General features: G+C 34.6%; 1 protein-coding gene across 1 annotated transcript in view; it reads left to right on the top strand.

Annotated features, from left to right (window-relative positions):
• Positions 1–23,037, top strand: part of LOC145293997 (dynein axonemal heavy chain 10-like) — a 345,710-nt gene that overhangs the window by 252,840 nt on the left and 69,833 nt on the right. Inside the window, exons 62-68 of the mRNA XM_080140914.1 lie at positions 4,934–5,207; positions 6,739–6,842; positions 8,214–8,369; positions 10,404–10,943; positions 12,854–13,159; positions 13,276–13,447; positions 18,601–18,732. Of these exons, the coding sequence (XP_079997040.1) occupies positions 4,934–5,207; positions 6,739–6,842; positions 8,214–8,369; positions 10,404–10,943; positions 12,854–13,159; positions 13,276–13,447; positions 18,601–18,732 (1,684 nt within the window). The remainder of the gene's footprint in view (positions 1–4,933; positions 5,208–6,738; positions 6,843–8,213; positions 8,370–10,403; positions 10,944–12,853; positions 13,160–13,275; positions 13,448–18,600; positions 18,733–23,037) is intronic.

The raw sequence follows: 23,037 nt of genomic DNA, 5'->3' as shown, positions 1-23,037 counted from the left end.
TTCATTCAATTTCTGCAGGGTCGGTCTAGCAATGTGCAATCGAGCATTGTCATACAGGAGAATTGGGCCTTTTCTGTTGACTAATGCTGGGTGTTGTTGTCGAAGTTTCTGATGCATTTCATCTGTTTGTTTATAGCACTTCTTCGCCGTAACGGTTTCACCTGCATTCAGAAAACTGTAATGGATGAGACCTATTGCAGACCAACAAACAGTCAGAATGACCTTCTTATGGTGCAACTCTGACTTCAGGAAGTGTCGTGAAGCTTCATCGGCATCTAACTACTGAGTTGAGAATCGCCTGTGATAAAAATTAGTACAAACCTGATTTTGTACAGCTTGCAGTGTCCGTGTCAGAAAAGAAGAATAAAGAAAGAAAAAATGGCCGCTACGTTTATTTATAGGCTGGCGATCTCATGAGGTAACGAGACTTCAGGCCATCTAATATGCATATGAAAAGCAAACGGTTTCAATAAAAAAAAAGCCTGTTTAGTAAAGAGAGGGCAATCCTTTTGGCAGAAGTGAGTTTTGTCAGATGTGTATTGAATTTTGATACCGAGAATTGTGATAAGGAGCAGAATAGTTACTATAAATTGTTGGGAGACTACAGAATATTTTACAGCAGTTACAATAGAGAAAGGGAAGTAATCTATTTTAAATAGAGGGAAATAACCTATTTCAGATATTGTAGTTTTTTCTTTTACATAGAAGTCATCACTTATCAAGGCCCGAAGGTCACTCGAGGATAAGGGTTAATGAGAACCCGCTTTTTATCACAAGTTACAACCTGGTCGAGAAACGGGTCGTCCTTGTCGAAGGGAAGATGACACTTCATAACAGCATTTTGGTTAGTTGTCGTTCAATTCGTGAGCCATCCATTTATCAAGTTTTTTGTCTTTCCAATCTCTCTCAAGTGGTTGGAAATTGTCGTATACGTTATGTCTAATTCAAAAGCAAGTTCTTGAATAGTTATGTGTGGATTGGCTTCGACTAAGGCTCTTAATTGATCGTTGTTAACATCCGATGGCCGACCACTACGCTCATCATCTTCAAGACTTTTGTCGCCGCCACAAAATTTCTTAAACCACCATTGTGCTGTGCGTTCAGTAGTGGTTCCTGGGCCAAACACTTCATTGATATCACAAGTTGTTTCAGCAATTTTTCGGCCTAGCTTGAATTGAAAAAAGAAAATTATGTGAATTTTCTTTTTTTTTTTTCTATCTTGTATTCAACGAAGAAATAATTGTTTTAAAACGATTGTAATTTAAAAGATTAGACAGAGTGAAAAAATGCCCTGTAAAGTGATATACAAAGTAAAGATATTATAATGAAAACTTATTTGAAAATACATCACTTGAAATCCAAATTAAAAATTCCGTAAGAACTTTCTTCTTAACCTAATAGAAGTTGAGGCATTGAGTCTAGTCAGTACCAGAATGGATGACTATTTGGTAATACCAGGAGCTATAAGTTTGGAAATGGTTGTAAAGCTACTTTTTCTAATACTCTTTGAGAAAATATTAACCCATCACACTCCCCTCCCTACTTATGGGTGAAATATGGTTGAGCCATTAGACTTTGAGAGAAAAACTCCAAAATAACACCAGTTCTTTTCTTCACTTATCTCAGCATTGCTCCTAGTCATCTTGAATTTCTTGTTTCCATTGGGAGGGGAAAAAAGCCATGGCAAATCACTAAACTCCTCATTGTGCAGACAACTTTTCAGAAATAACATCAGTCATTCTCTCTGCTTGTCCCAGCATTGCTTCCATACAGGCAACTTTTCAGAGGGTATCCATTGTTTATTTGTAAATGAAGGGGCTAACGTGTGTGTGCATGTGTACTTATATATATTTGCGCATATGTATTTCTGGTATAACGGATCACCAGCTGTTACAAATCAAAAGGGGACTGATCGCAACAAGAGTCTCAAACTGCTTTGTAACGAATCACCAACTGTCACAAGACCAAGTTAGACCAACTACCCTCTTCCTGATCTTCATAAATGATCTTAGAAATCGTATCCTGAGATCATTCATTGATTCCTATGCAAATGACATAGCCATCTGTGGCAGCACTTCGAAGAGCACCAACGACAAAGACCGTTCTGATTCTCTCTCTTAAGACTTGGAAAATGTGGTACAATGAGGAAAACTGCTTGTTTTACAAGTCCTTTCACGGAATGTGCTCTGATGAACTTGTGGTCCCTCAATGTAAATACTTCCCAACCGAACTAGCAACAAAATCCCACCCTTTCACTATATAAGTCCCCAGATGCTGGAAAACCTTCTACTTCTATAGCTTTTTGCCTTGGACTGTTTCTTTTTGGAATTCTCTCCTTGTTTTCCCAACTCTGCCAACATGCAGAAATTTAAATGTAAAGCTAACAAATATCTTGCTGCATAACTCTTCACTTAGCATGCACCCTATAAATCTTGTCTCTAATGTTACAGTGGTATATGCCTTGTTTTAGGTGAATAAAGTATAAAAATAAAAGAAAAATTAATTAAAAAAATATAAAGTTATTTAAGAAATCAATACTTCAATCAAGTGAAAATCATACATTGCTTTCTCAGACATCATCAGCGTTCTGCATATATGTTGCTACCTCCAGGGACTGAGGACAATTTCGTTGCTGCAGTAGAAAGCCATCTGACATGCTTATCACGTTAATCTGTCTGTGTGTGTCCCCTGTGTTTCTATATAGAAAGGAAGGTTAGAGAATCTACATAAATCTAAAGGTGGATTCTTATGTAAAATTTATTGGAGAAGACAATGGAAGCGTTCTCAAATCTCTAAGTGCACCGCTAAGGGAATAACCCCTTGAAATCATCAAGTCTATCCTATTTTTAACATACGTATAATATTTTCTAGAGAGGACAACGGAAGTGGTCTCAAATTTCTAAATATCCTCGTAACCTAAGGCAATCATGGGAGCCAAATCAAACATTTATTTCACTCTCTATGTGCGGAATATCTATGTGTTCTTACCTCTAAGTGACTCATGGGGAGAGAACCCCTTCAAAACTTCAAACGCATATATCTGATTTTAATGACATTTAAACCATATGTATACGACATTAACTCAGAGAGTTTTCCAACATTTCAGCTTCTTCCTACTATGTTAAGGGGCGCAAAGAAGAAAAATAATATGGAGTTATAAGCATAGTGAAAAATACACAGTAGTGGTCCTCAATCAATCCCGAGCAACATCAGATCTTCCTCCTTTCTTTTTTTTTTTTTACATAGCCATCACCACTTATCAAGGCCAAGAGGCCACTCAAGGATAAGGGTTAAAGAGTGTACAGTAGACATTGGACAATATAGTAATCATTAGTAATGAAAATTTGGTAAATTTGATAACTTATATAGAACGGCTCATCAAGAACTTATTTACGTTAGACTTGAACACAACCATATTGTAGTCAGCCGGAAAGCAGGAAAACGGAAGACAATTCCACAGGCGTGCAGTTCTAAGAAAGAAGCTTTGTTCATAGAATCTACGTTTAGGTTTAGGCACAGATAAAGAGTGGGGGGAATTATTGATAGTGTTTACAGCTAGACGAGTGTTTCTTGTGAAAGTTTGGCGAGGGGGGACCATAGATTGAAGCTCAGTTGAACACTTTCCATGAAAATAACGATACATCAGAGACAAACTCGCAACATCTCTTCTGTGAGATAGAGGTTGCAAGGAAGAGAAAAGGACATCTCCTACGAGGCTACGAAGTCTATTTTGAACTCTATCAAGGCAGGCCAAGTCCTTTCTAGCAGCTCCTGCCCAGATGTGGCAACAATATTCCATCCTTGGCTCTTATATAGATAGAGAATAGCATCAGCAATATAAATGTATTCAACAGAGGATCTTTTAGAAAATGAATGATTGATTCATATCGGCTTCAACGTGATCGTCTAGTGAGTCGCAAAGTCAAAAGGGAAAGCGAACAGAAAAAAAAGAGAGAAGATTTATTTTGTAAGTACATTACTATGTTTACTTATTATTTAATGTTTTGTTAGAATATGTTAGAAACACATCTTGTCGATTACAGCTCCCATACAAGACTTCTGAGATTAGCAACCGCCATTTTATCAATCGTCTATCTGACGTCTTTTTGCCTAATTATTATCACTTGCTTTCTCATGAAAACCCGGCTTGTTTTCTGGCACAGTTGAGCTCAATAACCTCATTGCGACTCCTATCTATAGCATTAACTGTAAAAGAATAAAAAACCAAAGAGCATAATGCTATTGGTTTTGTTTTTATTTGTTGCCATATTGCAACTGCCACTCTCTCAATCATATCTCTGATGTCATTTTCGACTAATTGTTATAACTTCCTTTCTCATGAACCCCAACTTATTACCAAAGTGGATCCCATAACCTCTTTGTGATTTCTGTCTAGTTCATTACTTCGTGATGCGATCCTACCATGGAATACTGGTCCTGGATATGACCTTAAACTATATCCAGTGGTGAGGCCCCAGCTTGCGGGCTTTGGGGAGTGTGGAGCCACCCTTTAGTTGCCATTGCTCCCAGGTCCACTCTGACCCGGAGTGGTAATACCTGTTAGGGTCCCAACTATGGGTTAAATAGAAACCGACTTAAAAACACCAAATATATTCTATTAAAATTTTTTTCTTCAAAATCTTTGGATTCGGCATTAAATAACCTGAAAAGGGTTGATATGCTATAAAACAAAAACAAACAACCAACCAACCATGGAATACCGACGGGACTATCTGGGCAATTTTTAAATGGCCAGAGTGCTCCTCCTTTAGGAGCACTAGCTTAACTTATCTCATCTTCCTAACCTTGTGTCACATCATTCTGCGGTGGGAAGGAAATATAATACTGACTCCTTAAAAAAAAAAAAAATACGAGTGGTTACTGTACTCAATAATAATTTTAAAAAAATGCATCTTTGTTTGTGTCGTTTCAGGTTACAGAAAAATTGGCACTAGGAGCGAAGACCGCAAAGGATATTGATAAGCTACGAGATGGGTACCGACCTGCTGCATGCCGTGGAGCCATCTTGTTTTTTGTGCTCGCTGAAATGTCCCTTATCAATTCGATGTATCAATATTCTTTATCTGCCTATTTGCTAGTCTTCCAGTATTCATTAAAGAAGTCGATGCCGGACGCCATTCTTAGCAAAAGACTCAACAATATTATGGATACTCTTACGCAAAACATTTATGACTATGGTTGCACAGGTGAGAAATATTCTTGGCGCTTGCTTGAAATAAGAACGGAAATCGAAATATTGAATACCAATTAAAACCAAATGGTATCTGCTTAATTTTCGTGTCGAAATTAGTAACGTATCCAAAAATTACGAAAAATGATAAAGTAGAAAATTAATTATTAATGAAAAGTGCTTTAAAAAAAATTGCAAGTTATACTTAGAAAGTAAACAGACGAGTTCGTAGGCTAGCAGAGGAAGTAACTGCGGTCTGTCTTGTTGCATTTCAATGGCAGATCAAGGGATCGTGAAATTGTGAAAGTACATGTTTTATATAATATTGCTGTAATATGTTACTAATTGCGACATGGCAGTTAAGTAAATTACATGGCTTTTAGTTGAAAATAGATAAAACAGGTCGTCAGTCTGTGTCATTAAGCACTAGACCATCATCACCTCCCACCAATCTATATTAATCCTTATTAATCCCCAAGTGTGCATTGAACGGATACCATACTGTTGAGTTCGCTGCACCTTATCATAACAAATGTCTGTACAAAATTGAAGCCAGATTAGCCTAGTAAGTTTAAAAAAAAAAAAAAAAAGGTGTAACAGACAGATAGAATAAGAGAAATTTAATATAAATGGTTGTACAGGTGATAAGAATTCTTCCAGCTATGAAGCCTGATGATGAAGTTGTTTTAGAAGCATTGTATCTTAGAAACATAATCCAGGGAGGTCATGCGGGTTGTCCAGATGACATGCTGATGATTTAATGTTTGCCTGTGAAACTTCTTGACTCAAGCCACTTACCTTTGGAATTTCCTCCTTGCTCATTGTTTTCCTGACTGTACCAACATACAGAAATTTGAATGTAATGTGAACAAAACACTTTGCTGTTCAACTCCTAACCCAAATTGGTCCCTATCACATTCGCTCGATGTGCTTCAGTGAAAATATGCCATGTTTGCCGTGTTTGGAGCGAACAAAGGCTTTTTTTTTTTTTTTTAAATGTGTTGTGACTTTGAAGGCTGGTAATAAGCAAGACAAACACAATTGTATAATTAATGGAAAAATGTATCAACAAAGTATGTTAAAGAAGTACACGTCATGATTCTGGGACCATAACTGCCATGAAGGTTAGATATAATTGTATTTATTGTCTCTGGGTAAGTCCATGTATTCCTAAAAAGGGTAGATCAAACTACCTCATAACAAAATAATAATAAAAAAAAAAACGTCTGCCTCATCTTACACACAAAAACAAAGAGAGAGTCTAGTCTTTCGTTTTTACCAAAGCAAGAAAGGGTGATCTGAGTTGTAACTACCCGGATGTGGAGCAGTAGTCCATCTGAGGACACATCTGACTCTTACATAGATAAGAAGTTGTTTCAAGAATCAGCTGCTACCTAGAGCGGTAAAATTATCTCTATCTAAATTGTGTTGTTTTTTTTTTATGATTTTATCTTTGATCTTGAAAAATGGATAACTTATTGTTTTTTTTTGTTTTTTTAATAAAATCGAAATGTTTTTTTTTTTCTTTTGTTTCAATCTTTTTAAAGGTATCTTTGAAAAACACAAATTACTGTTTGCTTTCCAAATTACAATAAAATTGCAACAATCTGAATCGAAGGTTTCACAAGAGGAATTGGAATTTTTCTTGAAGGTGAGTCTATTTTTCCCTTCCTTTTTTCCCCAAGGAAATCGCTCCAGACAAGGCATGAAGCCACATGACATAAGCGTAATTTTATACACGTTTACACACGTGTTAGCATGCAGAGATTTGGAACCCAACACGTTGTAGACTCCGTCACAAAGAAGACCAAGACAAGAAATAGCTACACTCACTTTTTTCCGTTGAAACAACATTTATTTCCGGGTACTTTCCCCAAATAAAACGTGATCTTTGGTCTGCGCACACCTTCTTTTTATATCTTTTTCTTTTCTTTGTCACTGTGACGTAACTTCGTACACGGGTCGGCATTTGCATACAACTGTCATACGTGCATCTGTGCTCTGTTACATAAGGCGCTTAAAAAAACTTAGTACTTCAATATAGAAACAATCATTGATAAGTGATAAATGGATCTATTCCAACTTATAAAAACAGCAGTTTTTCTCTCTTTGTCAGAAACACTGCTTATGGAACGTGAGGACTAAAGGACAAAATAAAGGAAGCAGGAGTTACGAGGCTTCTGAAAGTAAACCCAACATCCAGTTTCTACTTTCTTAAAATCTAATATATAAACGGCTATATGTCTGTCTGTCGATCTGACCGTTAATCTATCCGTCTGTCTGTCTCCATATTTTCAAACTCTATCTCCTCCGAAACTAAAAGTTGCAGAGCAGAGATAGGGACCTCAAATGATTGGATTTTTTACGGGCCGTTCTTTTATGGGTCTTTAAACGGTTAAAATTATTTTTAAGAGGTCAAAAATGGGTCAAAATTGAAAAAATCGTTAAACATTTTGCATGTTCATCTTAGTTTAATTTTAATTTTTAATCGGTTCATATGTGTGTCATGTTGGTACAGTGGTAACGTCACCAGCTTTGAATGCTACAGTTTCAGTTTCGATTCTAGCTGATGCCACCTACATACTTTTTTTTAACTTTTGAAATCACGACTCTATAATAATATATACGAAATCTGGACAAATTAAAATATCATATTTAAGCGTATTCTAAGTGACAACAAGTCTCCTCAGATTTCCAGTACTCACCACCTCTTTCGATAACCTTTGCAAATTAGTTTGTGCTATCACAATAGCCATATACCATTGATTTCTCATTGTTAGCGACCATTGGCCTTCACTTGAAATTTGAGGGGCAATAAGCCTTCCCAAGGTCCCAGTCCTTTTTGCATTAATCCAGTGGAGATCCGGTTAGTGCTTTCTCTCTTCAGTCTTTCCATCCTCCTTGACCCTCCTCGATTATTTTGGGTGACACAAGTTTATGGTGACACTTTATGGAAGGGATATTTATTACTATTATTATTATTATTATTATTATTATTATTATTAACCGAATTTCTATTCAGGGTAACATCGCACTAGAGAAGAGTGCACGAAAGAAACCTCACGCTTGGCTGCCAGATGAAGGCTGGGAAGATTGTATCCGTCTTGTTGAGGTTATGCCTAACTGTTTTGGCACCCTTCTTGATCAAATCGAAAAGCATGATAAAGTCTGGCAAGATGTAAGTATCTCTGAAAATTGTTATTTGCTTACAGTTCGTTAAAGTAGTTATTTTCTGAACAAGGTTTTTTAGTAATATATTGACTATACTGTAATCAAGTTGGCATCACTGTATTTACAAGGGTCGTTTCAAAAGTAAAGTCTCCTATTTTTTTTCTGACTCAAAAAGTTGAAGAGCTACAAGAACAGGAGTGGTACCATTAAAACGAGGGACCTTTTGTGCTACAGAATTTTTTTTTTTTTCTATACACTTTTGGTAGGATTTTTTTTTTTTTTTTTTTTTTTTTTTGCCAGCGATGAACAAAAACTGTGCATGGGCATTAGGAGCACCGCTTTGTCACATGAGGGTCGTTTCAAAATTAAATACATTTTTTTTTTTTTTAAACTCAAAATGTTGAAGTGCTACGAAAACAGGAGTGGTCCATTAAAACAAGTGATCCTTTCGTGCTACAAAATTTTTTTTTTTTTCTCTGCATAGTCACCACCATTCTCAATGCACTTTTGCCAGGAATTCAATGACGCATCTCTGTTTCTGGTGCACGTCCATGACAGGGGTTGTTTTCTTAGAGTCTCTCACCGTCAACATCTGCAACAAAGAGATGAAACTTTCCGGTCATGAATGCATAAGTAACCATATCATAACAATGCAATTTGCAATCCCCTCTGATCCATATGAGCGGAATAAAAAATAGGAGGCATTACTTTTGGAATGCCCCTCGTACCACAGATGCCTCATTAAAACAGCTCTTATTGCATACTATATAAAAATTACCTCAAGCAAAGCGCCGGTTTTCTCCAAATACTCTCTGTTATTGTCAAGAGTAAATTATCAGAAAAGAATGAAAAAAATATTGAATTTCAAATAGAACAAATAGTACCTATGTAATTGTCATGTCGCAAATAGTAACATATCCAAAAATTACGTAAAACGATAATGTAGAAAAATAATTATTCAGGAAAAACTATTCCGATAAGGGTAAAAACAGTTCTGATAAGATTACATGCTGAGTTGGACATATTCTGTCTTGTGACGTAAGCAAAAGGGGAAGTAACTCAGTTGAAACACTGTATAGCAGACAGAATTTATTCAGAAAACAAAAATAATCATAACATATATACATAATTTGTGATGTTTTTTTTTTTTAATAACTTTTTTTTAACTGTGGTTATTTGAATTTTTTTATATAAAAAAAGACTAGTTGAATTTATGAGAAATTGAAAACTTAATTACTTCCCCTGCTAACTCTGTAATTTAAATCGGTAGATTTGGAAACCGAATTGCTTGATTTTACAAATGTCTTCTTTCATGATTAATTATTTTTCCACCTTATCGTTTCCCGTAATTTTTAGATATGTTACTATTTGGGCAATGACAATTACGTAGGTACCATCGGTTTTACTTGAAATTCAATATTTTTTGTTATTATAATATAAAAGCACTCCAGAAAATTCTCTTTTTATCGACTACAATTGAAATCCTATCTGGTCCTGACCTAAATATACCCACCCAACATTATCCACACTATCCCCTACCTTTTCTATTCCCAACCTAATTGGTTTAGAAGGAATGTGCAGTTAGGGAGCCTGGAACCATTACTCTAACCTTAACCACAACTCCTAACCTTTATGTTCAAAGAAAAGATCGCACATGCACAAAGAAATTGAATGATTATTACTTGGTGCAAAGATTTGTATATTGAAAAAAAAAAAATGAGAGGTAAACGTTGTAGATTAATTTATTTTTGTGAATATCAAGCCAAACTAGCACGATTTTTTTTTACATGTAGTTTTTCCTTGTTGATATCGAGTAAAATATTTTTATAAAGTGTAAAAAATATATGAAAGGTAAGCAGTTAAATATTACACATTTCTGATTTATTAAATTTTAATCATTATTATTTGATCAAAAATTTTTTAATTTTATTTGAATTCATGAATTTTTAACATTCCTTCAAGTATTGGTACCCTAGGTTATAAAACACATATATCAATCATGCAGCAGCACAATGCATAAATTCTTATTCTCTCATTTCAGTGGTTTGATCATGATTCTCCAGAATCCATAAAATTGCCCGGTGACTACGAAGAGTCCCTCTCACCATTCCAGAGGCTCATGCTTCTCCGATGTTTCCGCATTGATCGGATCTACAGAGCTGTTACACTTTACGTGACAAATATCATGGGTGAGAAATATGTCACCCCACCAATTTTGAGCTTTGAATCCATTTTTGAACAGAGCTCTCCGATGTCCCCAATTGTGTTCATCCTCAGTCCGGGCTCTGACCCTGCAAGTGACCTTGTCAAACTTGCTGAGAGGCTAGAATTTGCAAGTAATAAAATCAAGTTTCTCTCAATGGGTCAAGGTCAAGAGAAAATCGCAGTCCAGTACCTTGAAACGGCCATCGCTCGTGGTCAGTGGCTCATGCTGCAGAACTGCCACTTACTCTCTCATTGGTTGCTGCAGTTGGAGAAACAGTTGGAGCAACTTAAAAAACCGCACCCGGATTTCCGATTGTGGCTGACAACAGAACCAACCCGTAGTTTCCCAATTGGAATCCTACAACGCTCTCTCAAGGTCAGTACAATTCATTAGAACTAAATTTCTTTACAAGTTATTACAATTCATTATCATTTTCTATATACATTACAGAGTGAGCCCCCTCCCCCTCCAAAAAAAAAAAATCAGATAGATAATTGTTGATAAAATTCAAAATCTATTCAGCAATTCAAACACATTTGGTACAAATAAAACTCAGTTTATTCGTAACTTATCCTTCAAGTTTCAGCCATAAATCTCCAACAGTCTTTGTTTCATCATTATTCAGGTAAAGCACACTTGAGAGTATTTAGTTCTCTCCCACTGCAAGAACTGTGATACCAGCGTCGAAAAGTGGGATTGAGAAGTCGGTATTCACCAGTAAGGGTGCCTCAGGCAGTTAGCAATAAACTAACCCCTTCTCAAAAAGAAAAGGCAAAGCCTGGGAAGGTGGACATCCAGGAACTGCACAGGAACAGCATTGCACGGCAATCGACAGGGATCAGGTCATTTCAGGAATGGTCTAATCTCTGTTGATATTGGAAACCGAGGGTAGAAATCCCGGGAAATTGTCAATAACTATGACACACTTCTCTCTTGGTACTACCCTGATTTTGACTGTGATGGTTCTCTTCAGGAATAATCTGGAGATTGTTTTGATATCATTTATAGAGATAACCTCATGGACATACTCTAAGATTGTATCGGTCTTCTAGTATTTTGTAACTAGAGACCTCTTCAAGCAATCATGCTTACATTAAGGGAATCAATAACGATTTGTTACTGATATATATACACACACACACACACATATATATATATGTCCACGAGATGATGCTTGGCACACATGGCTTGAAATGGTTATGGTTGTGTTCTCCGTGATATAAGTTTAAAATTTTTAAATAAAATATGTATGGTATAGCTTTGAAGCCAAATTATAACGCAAAGATTTTGTAAAAGAAACAAACATTCATTTGCTTAAGATTATTTATAATTTCGGCGTAATACGCCATCTTCGGAATATTTTTTTCATATTATGTTGTTATTAACAGGAAAGATTTACTAGTAAACATTTGTATGTTCTTTTTCAATGGTGATATTTTTTAATATCAAAGAGATTATGCTTGGCGCGCATGGTTTGAAATGGTTATGGTTGTGTTCTCTGTGTTATATATATGTTTTGTTATTTAATTATGTTTTCTTTGATTTTTAATTTACAAAATTTTGTTCATGTTAAGTTAGCACTTGCTAACTGGTGACCCTAATATTCCTTAAGGTTTCATTTGTTTTTTGTTTTTTTTAATATGCATGCACGTCCGTGTCTTATGTTTCATTTTCTTTCTTCGCCATAACATAACATATATAGACAATTTATATTAATTATCGACATGGTTCCTGGTAATGTTCAAAGACGCTATTGTCATGCGAATGGTTCTACAAAGGTCAGAGACCGTGCCACTATAATCAGATAATCCATTTAAATGCCATTTTTGTGTTAAATATTTATTATATATTCATCTTTGTGTTAAATATTTATTATATATTCATTTTTGTGTTAAATATTTATTATATATTCATCTTTGTGTTAAATATTTATTATATATTCATTTTTGTGTTAAATATTTATTATATATTCATTTTTGTGTTAAATATTTATTATATATTCATTTTTGTGTTAAATATTTATTATATATTCATTTTTGTGTTAAATATTTATTATATATTCATTTTTGTGTTAAATATTTATTATATATTCATTTTTGTGTTAAATATTTATTATATATTCATTTTTGTGTTAAATATTTATTATATATTCATTTTTGTGTTAAATATTTATCATATATTCATCTTTGTGTTAAATATTTATTATATATTCATTTTTGTGTTAAATATTTATTATATATTCAAGTAAACATTTTGATTAATTTTATTTCATCTTCCGCCTGCAGGTTGTGACAGAACCTCCCAATGGCCTCAAACTTAATCTTCGAGGAACTTACCACAAAATTTCACCGCTTTCCTTGGTATCGTGCCCTCACGAATCGTTTCCATATCTTGTATTTGTCCTTGCCTTTTTCCATGCTGTTGTCCAAGAACGGCGCAAATATGGCAAAGTAGGCTGGAATGTTCCATACGATTTCAATGAATCTGATTTCCAGGTTTGCATGCAAATCCTCAACACTTATCTGACCAAGGCTAATTCACAAGGAGAAACGGAAATACCTTGGAACAGTCTGAAATATCTCATTGGAGAGGTAAGTCTACTTTGTTTGGTTGTTTTATAATGTAGAACCAGCACTTAAGTTTGTGTAGCTTCATTTGTTTCCTTATCAAAAATATATTTTTTATTAATCTCTGCTTTTCTTTGCAGGTCATGTATGGTGGACGCGCCATTGATAGCTTTGACCGTCGAGTTCTGAACATTTATATGAATGAATACATGGGAGACTTCATTTTCGATACCTTTCAACCTTTCCATTTCTTCCATAATGAGGAAGTGGATTACTTTATTCCTAATGGGTCAAGCAAAGACGTATTTGTTGGTAAGAAAAATGTATTTATTGTAAGAAAAATGTATTTGTTGTAAGAAAAATGTATTTGTTGAAAAAAATATCTTTGGTGTAAATAAGATGTATTTGTTATAAGAAGGATGTGTTTGTTGCAAGAAAGACACATTTGTTGTAAATAAGACACATTTGTTGTAAGAAAAATGTATTTGTTGTACTAAAGGTGTATTTGTTGGAAAGAAAGACTCAAAAATAGTAAGACAGATATCAAGTCAGTGCAGAAATTTTTGCCGGTTTATAATTGATTGCATACATATTGTTATTAAACATATCACTATGATTAATTTATAACTTTTTCTTTCTCATTCTCACCCATGTTGACCAGAAAACGATCTTCTTTAGGCAACAGAAAGAGTGTCATCTTTCATCATGATAATGCTCATCCTCATACAGCACTATTGACCAAAAATCTCCTAGGAGTATTTGGTTGGAAAATCTTGCCACATCTTGCATATTCTCCTGACCTGGCTCTCTCGGATTATTTCGGGGATTGCAAAACCATTTAAATGGCATTAGGTTAATATCATGAAAGGAGATTGACCATGAGTTAGGTTCATAGTTCACATCAAAAACTAAAGAATTTTACAAACAAGGCATTTCGTGACACTTCTGCATTATACGGACGGTGGCTTTTTTTCTAAACTGTCATCAGGGGACGATAACTCACTTTTTTGGGGAAATTCTTTGGAAACTATTTATCTTAAAACCTGATTCAAAAGTGATAATGAATTGAGTAAGTTCATTCATTTCATTCCATTCAAATTATTTATTGATTTTAAAATTAAAACTATAATACATATAACTTTGTTGACTCTTCAACAGGTGCCACAAAAAAAATTAAAGCTATATTTTGTTACAATTTTACTTTATTCAGAAAATGTTTTGGAAAGAAAAAATCCCGTGTTGCTTTAATTCGAAAAATATTTCATTTAAATTATTAAATTGTCCGGAAAAAAATACAATTTTACTTTAATTCAAAACATGTTTCAAGAACAAAAATCTAATGTTGTTTTTATTACAAAATTGTTTTATTAAAATTATATTTTCTTACGCAGATTTTTCAATAAATATTTTTACAATTATATTTTGATACATTTTTATACAATAAATGTTTGAGTTTTCAAATATCTTTGTGTTTGCAAAATGAATATTGTTTGTTATTTATTTGACCAAGAAGAAATTGGAGTTATCGCCCCCGAACAATGCCGCCGTCCGTGCAATGCAGAAGTGCCTAAGTTCGTCGCAGATAGGATCAGGTTATAGAGAGCAAACGTTTTATTGTTGCTAATAAAGTTTTTTTTTTTTTAATCACACAGTTTTTTTATTTACAAGATGAAATTTTACATCGGCAAAAACTTTTGCACCACCTAATAATTTAGAAAATAACTTACTTGGAGCTGAAGGCTCGTGTTGACTCACTAGTATCCGACATGTTGGATCTGAAAAGCGATGCGCACACGATCCTCTTTGGCTTATATACACTAAACGCACATGCATCAAATGTATATAACGGTTGGCAGAAGAAGGAATGGAGAAAGAGATTTGGTGAAAGGAATCAATTTAATTCTACAAACTTTCAATTTTCACAATAGATGTGCAACTAAAAATAAAGTAAACTATTTAATCATTTTCAAAATGACTAGATTTGAAAAAGAAAGTTATGAATATGTTGCCTTTTTAAATAAAATATGTGGCTATTTTTATATGATTAATAAAATACTCCAGGGTTTAGCTCAGCCAATATCTATCGGTTTGAGATCTTTTTAACGTTTGTTTTTGGTTTTCAATGAATTTTCTTGTGAATAGAAAATAATCTAAAATGCAATTTAAAATTCGTCAGTCTGTTCTCTTGGGCGCTTCTTCTAAAATCTGAGAATAACGGCTTCCATCGAAGATTGTGTTGCACGATGACGTCTCAATTGGTATAGCCACGTCACGCACTGTCAGTAATCCGAAATGCTTCAAAGTGTGTCCCACATTGATGTCGATGAACCAAAATTAAACGGTAGGCTAACTTAAGACATGGAAGGGATCAGATCACGATGAGTTTATCCTATCAGGCGGCACAAGCGAAATGGCAACAGAAAGAAGTTGGAAATTTTTTATGAAGACGAAAAATGAAAATAATATTCTAGAAAGACAGAGAGGGGAGATCGCTATTTTGTAGCAGAAGTTGCTGCATAGATACCCATCCTTCTGGCCTTGTTGGATGTGAAGTAAACCGGTTACAACGTTTTGGTTAAAAGGACAGACTTCTTCAATCCAAATCAATTTTATTGAAACAGTTTTATAAACACAACAAACATGGTTCGAAAAGAATTATGAAAAGCAAGAATACAAAATATCTCAATAATTATAAAACTCTGTGGATCGTCCGGGCGCCTTCTTTGCTTGCTTGAATCTTGTCTTCGACGATTAGGCAATTCCATCTTTTAAAAAAGTATGACAGGTGAATTTATATATGTAAGCGTATAGGCGTGGCTCAGAGAGTTGTATATTTTGGTTTCGATTCTAATTGATTGCACTCAAGTCATATATATATATATATATATATATATATATATATATATATATATATATATATATATATATATATATATATATATGGATCATTTTGGTAAATTTAATTGTAATTTTTTTATTATATATATATATATATATATATATATATATATATATATATATATATATATATATATATATAATAAAAATTACAATTAAATTTACCAAAATGATCCAAGATGGTAAAACTAAAGTATATTATAAATATTAAAGAATTAATATTTATAAAGTAATCTCAACCAGATGTAAAAGCTCGATAAAACCAAATAGGAGATAGAGCTTATAATAAGAGCAAATAGTTAATAAAACATGTTAAAAAACACTTTTCAGATTCAATATGTTTTTAACTCTTTTTCAAAGTGTTTTTTAACATGTTTTAACTATTTGCTGTCTTAACTATCGACGCGACACCTATATATATACTAACAAAAGTACCCGTCTTGACTGAGTTCAAAAACAGCCTACAGAAAATGGACTCTGATTTATTAAAGGGTGATAGGTTATGAAAAGGAAGGGTTGTAAAGAGATAGCTTCGAATTTGGGAAAGCAAAATATGATGAAAGTAAAAATAAAATAGATAAACCTCATAATTTATTATACCATACCTGTTCACACTGAAACACTTATTGCAATATTCTGTGGATCTATATTAAAAAACCTTGTTAAACTTTGTGACATATTTCCATTCTATGGAGGTTAGGCACGAACGAACACCCCATAATTTTATTATACCATATTTCTTCAAACTGAAACATAATTATCAAAGTATACTTACGCAGATAGATATGAAAAGTCTTTATTAAAGTTTGTGCCTATTTCCATTCTATTGAGGCCAGGAGCGAACGCAGACCCCACAATTTTATTATACCATCCCTATTTAAGCTAAAACATATTTATCAAAGTATTCTTATGTACATCTATATCAAAAACACTTGTAAACGTTTTTTTTTTTTAATTTTTTAATTTTTTATTTCCATATTTTATGGACCATGGGCGAACGCAGACCCCACAATTTTAATGAACCACCGTTCTGCCAGATCAAACATACCCATTCTTGTGTCTCGATACATCTTCTATCATTATATGTAATCAGTTTTTTAAAATAGTCAACCGTATAGGAGCCTATTCGTGACCACACACACACACATTCAGCTTTATATTATATATATATATATATATATATATATATATATTAGTATTGATCTCACTACTATATATTAGGTTAAATATAATAATCGATAGAGAATTGTCTCTATAATAATAAACACGAAATCTCCATGAATTAAAATATCATATTTAAGCATATCTTACGACCGGGCAACATCGTATTAAATAAAAACGCATATATGCACTATAGAAGCAAGATTGAGTTCAGGTCTTTTAGCTCGACCCTCATTTATGCCATGGTGAGAGGCGAGAAAGGAATATGATGTCTTTTCAACGCGACACCTAAATGTCTGACTGTTCATAAAACACGGGAAAATGTTTGAGCAGAAATATTATCTCTCACAAAAGTTTTCTAACCGAGAAACCGAGATCATTCTAAGATTGAGAATATGCAAGTGCAAAAGAATATATATTGTAATCATGATAGTTAAAATATAATAAAAAGAAAATCGGACCATAAACACCCCAAAATAAGCAACTACCAAAAAATTGTAAACTTCTTTCTTTTTTTTTTTTTTTAATTCTGTAAAGTGTACAAAAATTTAACAGAATAGTTTCACTCTGCATCTCCGCTTGCTAACACTTTTAAAAGTACGTAGTTTTATTTACAAGCACGTTTTGTTAAATAGTCAAGAATTTACTATTCTAAACTTTCCAATTGACAATTTCGGGGTTAACTTTGACGCATTGCTATCAAAACTCACTACTTCAAATCTGTCACCTGCCACACTGCAGTCAAACCTTGCAACTCCACAACCAGCTCTCTGCTGTCAAAACTCACTACTCCAAAACTCGTAATTCTGCTGTTAAAACTCAAATTTTTGACTCTGCTGTCAAAACTTGCTACTCCAGCATCCAAATCCAAACTGCCCCGAGTCTCCGAAAAATCAGCCATTTTATTCAAAACTGGAAGCTTGGTATTTGCATATCAGGTGACAAGATAGTAAACATGTAAAGAGATGTAGCAGTTATTTTTGTCTTTTTTTTTCTTTTGGTTGCCAATGAACACTACAAGCTGCATAAAAACAGGTTTGTACCAATTTTCTTTTAAAGCAGTTAATCACAGTATGCACATTTTTTAATTAAAAAAACTTTGTTATGAACAGAACAGTTTGTAAATAAACTCCTTTTTTTTTTTTAAATAGTAAAACTTTTTCTTTAATAAAAATTCTGGGGTCTAATAGTCATAAAACTGCGTATCGTTCTGTTTATGATTCAACTCAACCGGAAGTAAATGTTTAAAATCCGATGTTACTGAAAAAAGTTGCTTATTTGGGGGTGCTTCAAATCCAAATGGTCCAGAAAATCCTAAGAATCTCTAAAAATTATTATTACTGTATTTTATAATCAGTTGATATTATTGAATAAATTAAGTTCGGTTTATGTGTTGATCTTTTCAGACTATATCGAATCATTGCCGCTAAATAACACACCTGAAGCCCTGGGTCTCAACTCAAACGCTGAAATTGGTTATTACACTCAAGCAGCACGTGATATGTGGACTCACCTGATTGAGCTCCAGCCCCAAACAAGTAAGTCAAAACAATAGGTTTAAAGTAAATTGTTCTTCACTGGTGCAGGTGAGGAACAACATCATTATATATATATATATATATATATATATATATAATGGTTGGGATGTGCTTATAAGCAAAATTTACACATCTATTTTGGTAATAACATTTCCTCCAATGAGATGAGCCATTTATTAAAAAATCCATAAATTAAGGAAAAACATTTTTAATAATTATTTGCCCTCCTTTGTCAAACAAGAATGTTGTTGTAATTCTACATAATTTAATTCATATTTATATATATATGTGTGTGTGTGTGTGTGTGTGTGTGGAAATCGCTCCAGACAACCACTTGATCTAAAGAGGTAAAATATACTACTTCCAAGCCAAAAACTAGCGAACGATAAGTGTTAAATGAATAGATTCCAACCCAGAAAACAGCAATTTTTCCCCTTTGTCAGAAACATCGGTCATGGAATGTGAGGACTAGAGGACAAAATAAGGGAAGCGAGAGTTACGAGGTTGCTGAAAGTAAATGAAAGGTTTACTTTCTAATCTTTATTTTAACATTTGTTTTACATGCTGATTTCTAAACTAACCTATCTCTGGCCAGGTCTTTATTCATCACTCTTTCTCTCAAATCCATCCTTATCACTTCTTCTCGTGTTGTCTGTGGTCTTCCTCTACCAAATGACCTCAACTGTTCTATGCTAACCGTAGCAGCCTCTTCTATTCTTTCAATGTGACCAAACCAACACAGTGTCCTGTTTTGCACATATCTCCCAATACTATCTAAATTTAACCTTCCACTAAGGTTATCAGATCCAAGTCATTAAAAAAAAACAAGCAAATTCCATTCAGGTTTTGAGTTAAATGAAAAGGTTCCCAAATTCGACTAGAAGGTTCCCATTCAACAAAATACACCTGCAAAAAGATTGGAGATTACACCAGAGAAAATATTGTTCGGAACCAACCTAGATGAGAATGCTAGTATGATTAATCAGAATACAGGGTCACCCCCTCCCCTCACTAAAACAAACTTATCCATGGAATCGTTAATAAAATTCACAATCTAACTACATTTAGTACAATAGCCAGCAGTATTAACTTTCAAACAGCTACAGTTTCAGTGTCATCTTAAACTGCTTGCAGATTTACATACAACAACAATTGGGTGGTCTGGGTGGTAGCACATCGTCATAAAATTGTCTAACTTTGTGTGACTTCATGTGGTTCACCAAGCCAGCTTTAGACAGAAGAAATCTCAAATATTGAGTTAGTTAAGAAGTGAAGAACAGTAATTGTTCGCTCACCAATTGACCAGTGAACTATGTTAGAGTATATCTCTCTTTTGGTCTTGCTGGATTCTAGAACATGGATACATCTGGTCTGGTGGAGTATCCAGCTAAGTATTGTTACTTGAAGTAGCATCACTAGAAGAAAGTGCACCAGTTTTTGTCTGATTCAGTGTATAGTCGTGGCAAGTGAGATCTTATTCGATTTTTGAATATCACGTTATTTTAAATATTTGGTTAGGGTTCACTTTTAGAATGAAGTATCCTCGGGTCAGATTGTCTTGTCTTGAAAAACCTCTGTACAGAAAGGTCGAAGACACTCGAAGATGGTGTCTAGTAGATGTTCAAATTCTATCCCATTTCTCTATTATTTATTTTCAGTTTTCTAATTTGTTTGTTTTTGCTGGGGATGGGGCATTCTATTGGATAACAAACATTGAACCGCAGTTTCAGAGATTTCAACTGAGAAATCTTTTTAGGATCCTAACCATTCCTTTAAATGAAATTGCTTGTAACTCACTTGCACTTAGTTCATCGGTTATATTTGCCAAGTGGTTTGGGAAATTCTTTTTCACGAGCCCAATTGCTCCTATGATTATGTGTTTCATTTTTCTTTCAGTCAAAGTTCTCAGAAATTAAAGGACCCCCTACCTGCGGCTAACACTTGGACTCTGTACACAGATATTCGAATGTTCCATTAAAGTTTTTTATTTCTCAACCACTGAGTTAGTAAAGAAGTTGAGAACAATTCTCCTCTCCCTAAATGACCATTTTAATATGTTACAGTCTATCTTTCTTTTTAGTTTCTTGGTCTTACTAGATTCCAGGACAAGAATTCATTTAGCCTGGCGGAGTATCCAGCTTCATGTTGTTACTTGAAATAACATCACTCAGAGAATGTGCACAATTCCTCGTAAACGCCGGTGTGGGTTGGTCATATCAAGGAGATATATACACATAATTCAAGAATATTGTTACAGTCGGCACACAACATGTACATAGTGACTCCACCCCCCTCACCCCACCCCCACCCCCAAAATGCCACCCAATTTTGTTTTCTTCTCTTCATTTCATTTAATATAATTTTTCCTTTGTTCGGGGGTCAAATGTTTTCTGATATTACTCAAGCACACTTCCCAGTTCTCACAGTTCAGCAGGTCATCTGTCTCCAGATTTCAATCTATTGCTTCCAAGTCTTTTTTGGCCAAACTTCCTGTGATTCAAGGCATCCACGCTTCTACAGTGTTTGATCCAGGAGGATGAACGCTCTACATGATCATAACAACATAACCGATTCATCCAAAAGGATAAACTCGATGTTGGACAAGTGTAGTGTTTTCAGCAAATCCTTTGATCTGATGTGTTGAGTTTGGTCAAATTTTACACTGCAGATGCATTCTTTTACAAGTGTGTCACCACTTATCAAGGTCCGAGGACCACTCGATGATAAAGGTTAATGAATGCATGGTGGTCAACAGGAAAAAAACGTAGTAATCGTTAGTGGTGTAAATTGGATATAATTTGATTAATTAAGGGGCCGGCTCAACAAGAACTTGTTTACATTGGCCTTGAAAATGACGATATTGTAGTCAGCTGGAGAGCAGGCCAACGGGAACAGAATTCCACAGGCGGCCAGTTTTAGGAAAGAAGCTTTGTTCATGGAATCTGTTTAGATTTAGGCACAGAGGGGGTACTTGTTGATATTGGTTGTAGCTAGGTGAGTGTTTTCGTTTATGAAAGTCTTGTAAGTAGGGAGGGACCATAAATTGAAGCTCAAACAAGCATCTGCTATGAAAATAATGATAGAACAGCGACAAACTCGCAACATCTATTCTGTGGGGAAAGGGTTGCCGGGAAGAGAAAAGGGCATCCCCTACTAAGTTTCAAAGTCGGTTTTGAACTCTATCAGGGTGTATCAGAGCGTATATAAGCATGTAGGAAAATAGCAACTGCAGCCAAAGGATGGATAGCAAGCGATTGTATTAGCAGCAGGAGCAGGGTTTGAATACTTATGCAAATAGGCAAGTGTGCTCGGGCTGGCATGAAAAGAAAAAGAAAAAATGGACACTACGTGATCAGGGTGAAAAAAGTCGACACTGAAAGAGACAGACGTGTAAAGTGAAGGCGAGAATGGGCCAGCTGTGGCCAGCATGATGAGAAACGCAGTCAGATTAAATGGACATGTGGCAGTGAGAGATTTTTTTAAAGTAGTGTCGAGACGGGAGAGTTACGGTGATAAATGCTTGTTGAAAAATAAATGCTGACCCAGATTTATTTATTTTTGTTTATCTGTTCTTTTACGACTTTACCCACGTTACCAAGTTAGGGTTCAAAACCGGCTTTGAAATCTAGTAGGTGATGCCCTTTTCTCTTCCTTGTAACCTTTAATTATGGATCTGCATTACAGTTGGGCAAAAGAATGTTGATCGAGGGCTCAGCATCTACTGCCATATGACATGGCATTCCTGACACAGCTGATATACTACTTACTCCAGATGTAAAGATGCTGATACAGAAGCAATAGCTGACGAAATTACACTCTTGCTGCCTTCACCCTTTGTAGTCATATTGAGTTCAGATCCACCATCAGTATATAAAATTCACAGTCCTTTCTGTAATTCAATTTTGGTATAATTAAATTTCAGTCTATGCTTAACTTGTCCACCAAGTTCCAATCATAAATGTTCAACAGTCTTTGTTTTACTGCTATGTAGTTATAGAGAGGGGAATTTAATTATCGCCTCATCAGTAGGTGTGGGCTTGAATAACTCCCGAGAAGTTTTATCTCTGGTGTTATTTCAAAGATAATGGTTATCAGAACAATTCCCAGATTATTCTTGAACCGAAAAGGGTCATTACAACCAAAATTAGAATCATGCCAAGAGAGGAGTGTGTTGGAGTTATTGAGTTATTGTCCCGAAATCATGTAGTAGATCCCAAGCACATGACTAAGGCTACATGATTTTGGGAGAAGGAAATAGAGGTATTAGGATGGCCAATCAATCACCTGGCCTCAACTTAATTGAAA

Source organism: Euprymna scolopes, chromosome 2 (genome assembly GCF_053919585.1).
Source record: "Euprymna scolopes isolate OS-2025 chromosome 2, ASM5391958v1, whole genome shotgun sequence".
Classification (NCBI taxonomy): Eukaryota; Metazoa; Mollusca; class Cephalopoda; order Sepiida; family Sepiolidae; genus Euprymna; species Euprymna scolopes.
Note: the sequence above shows the minus strand (reverse complement) of the source record. Positions and strands in the feature narration are given on the sequence as shown.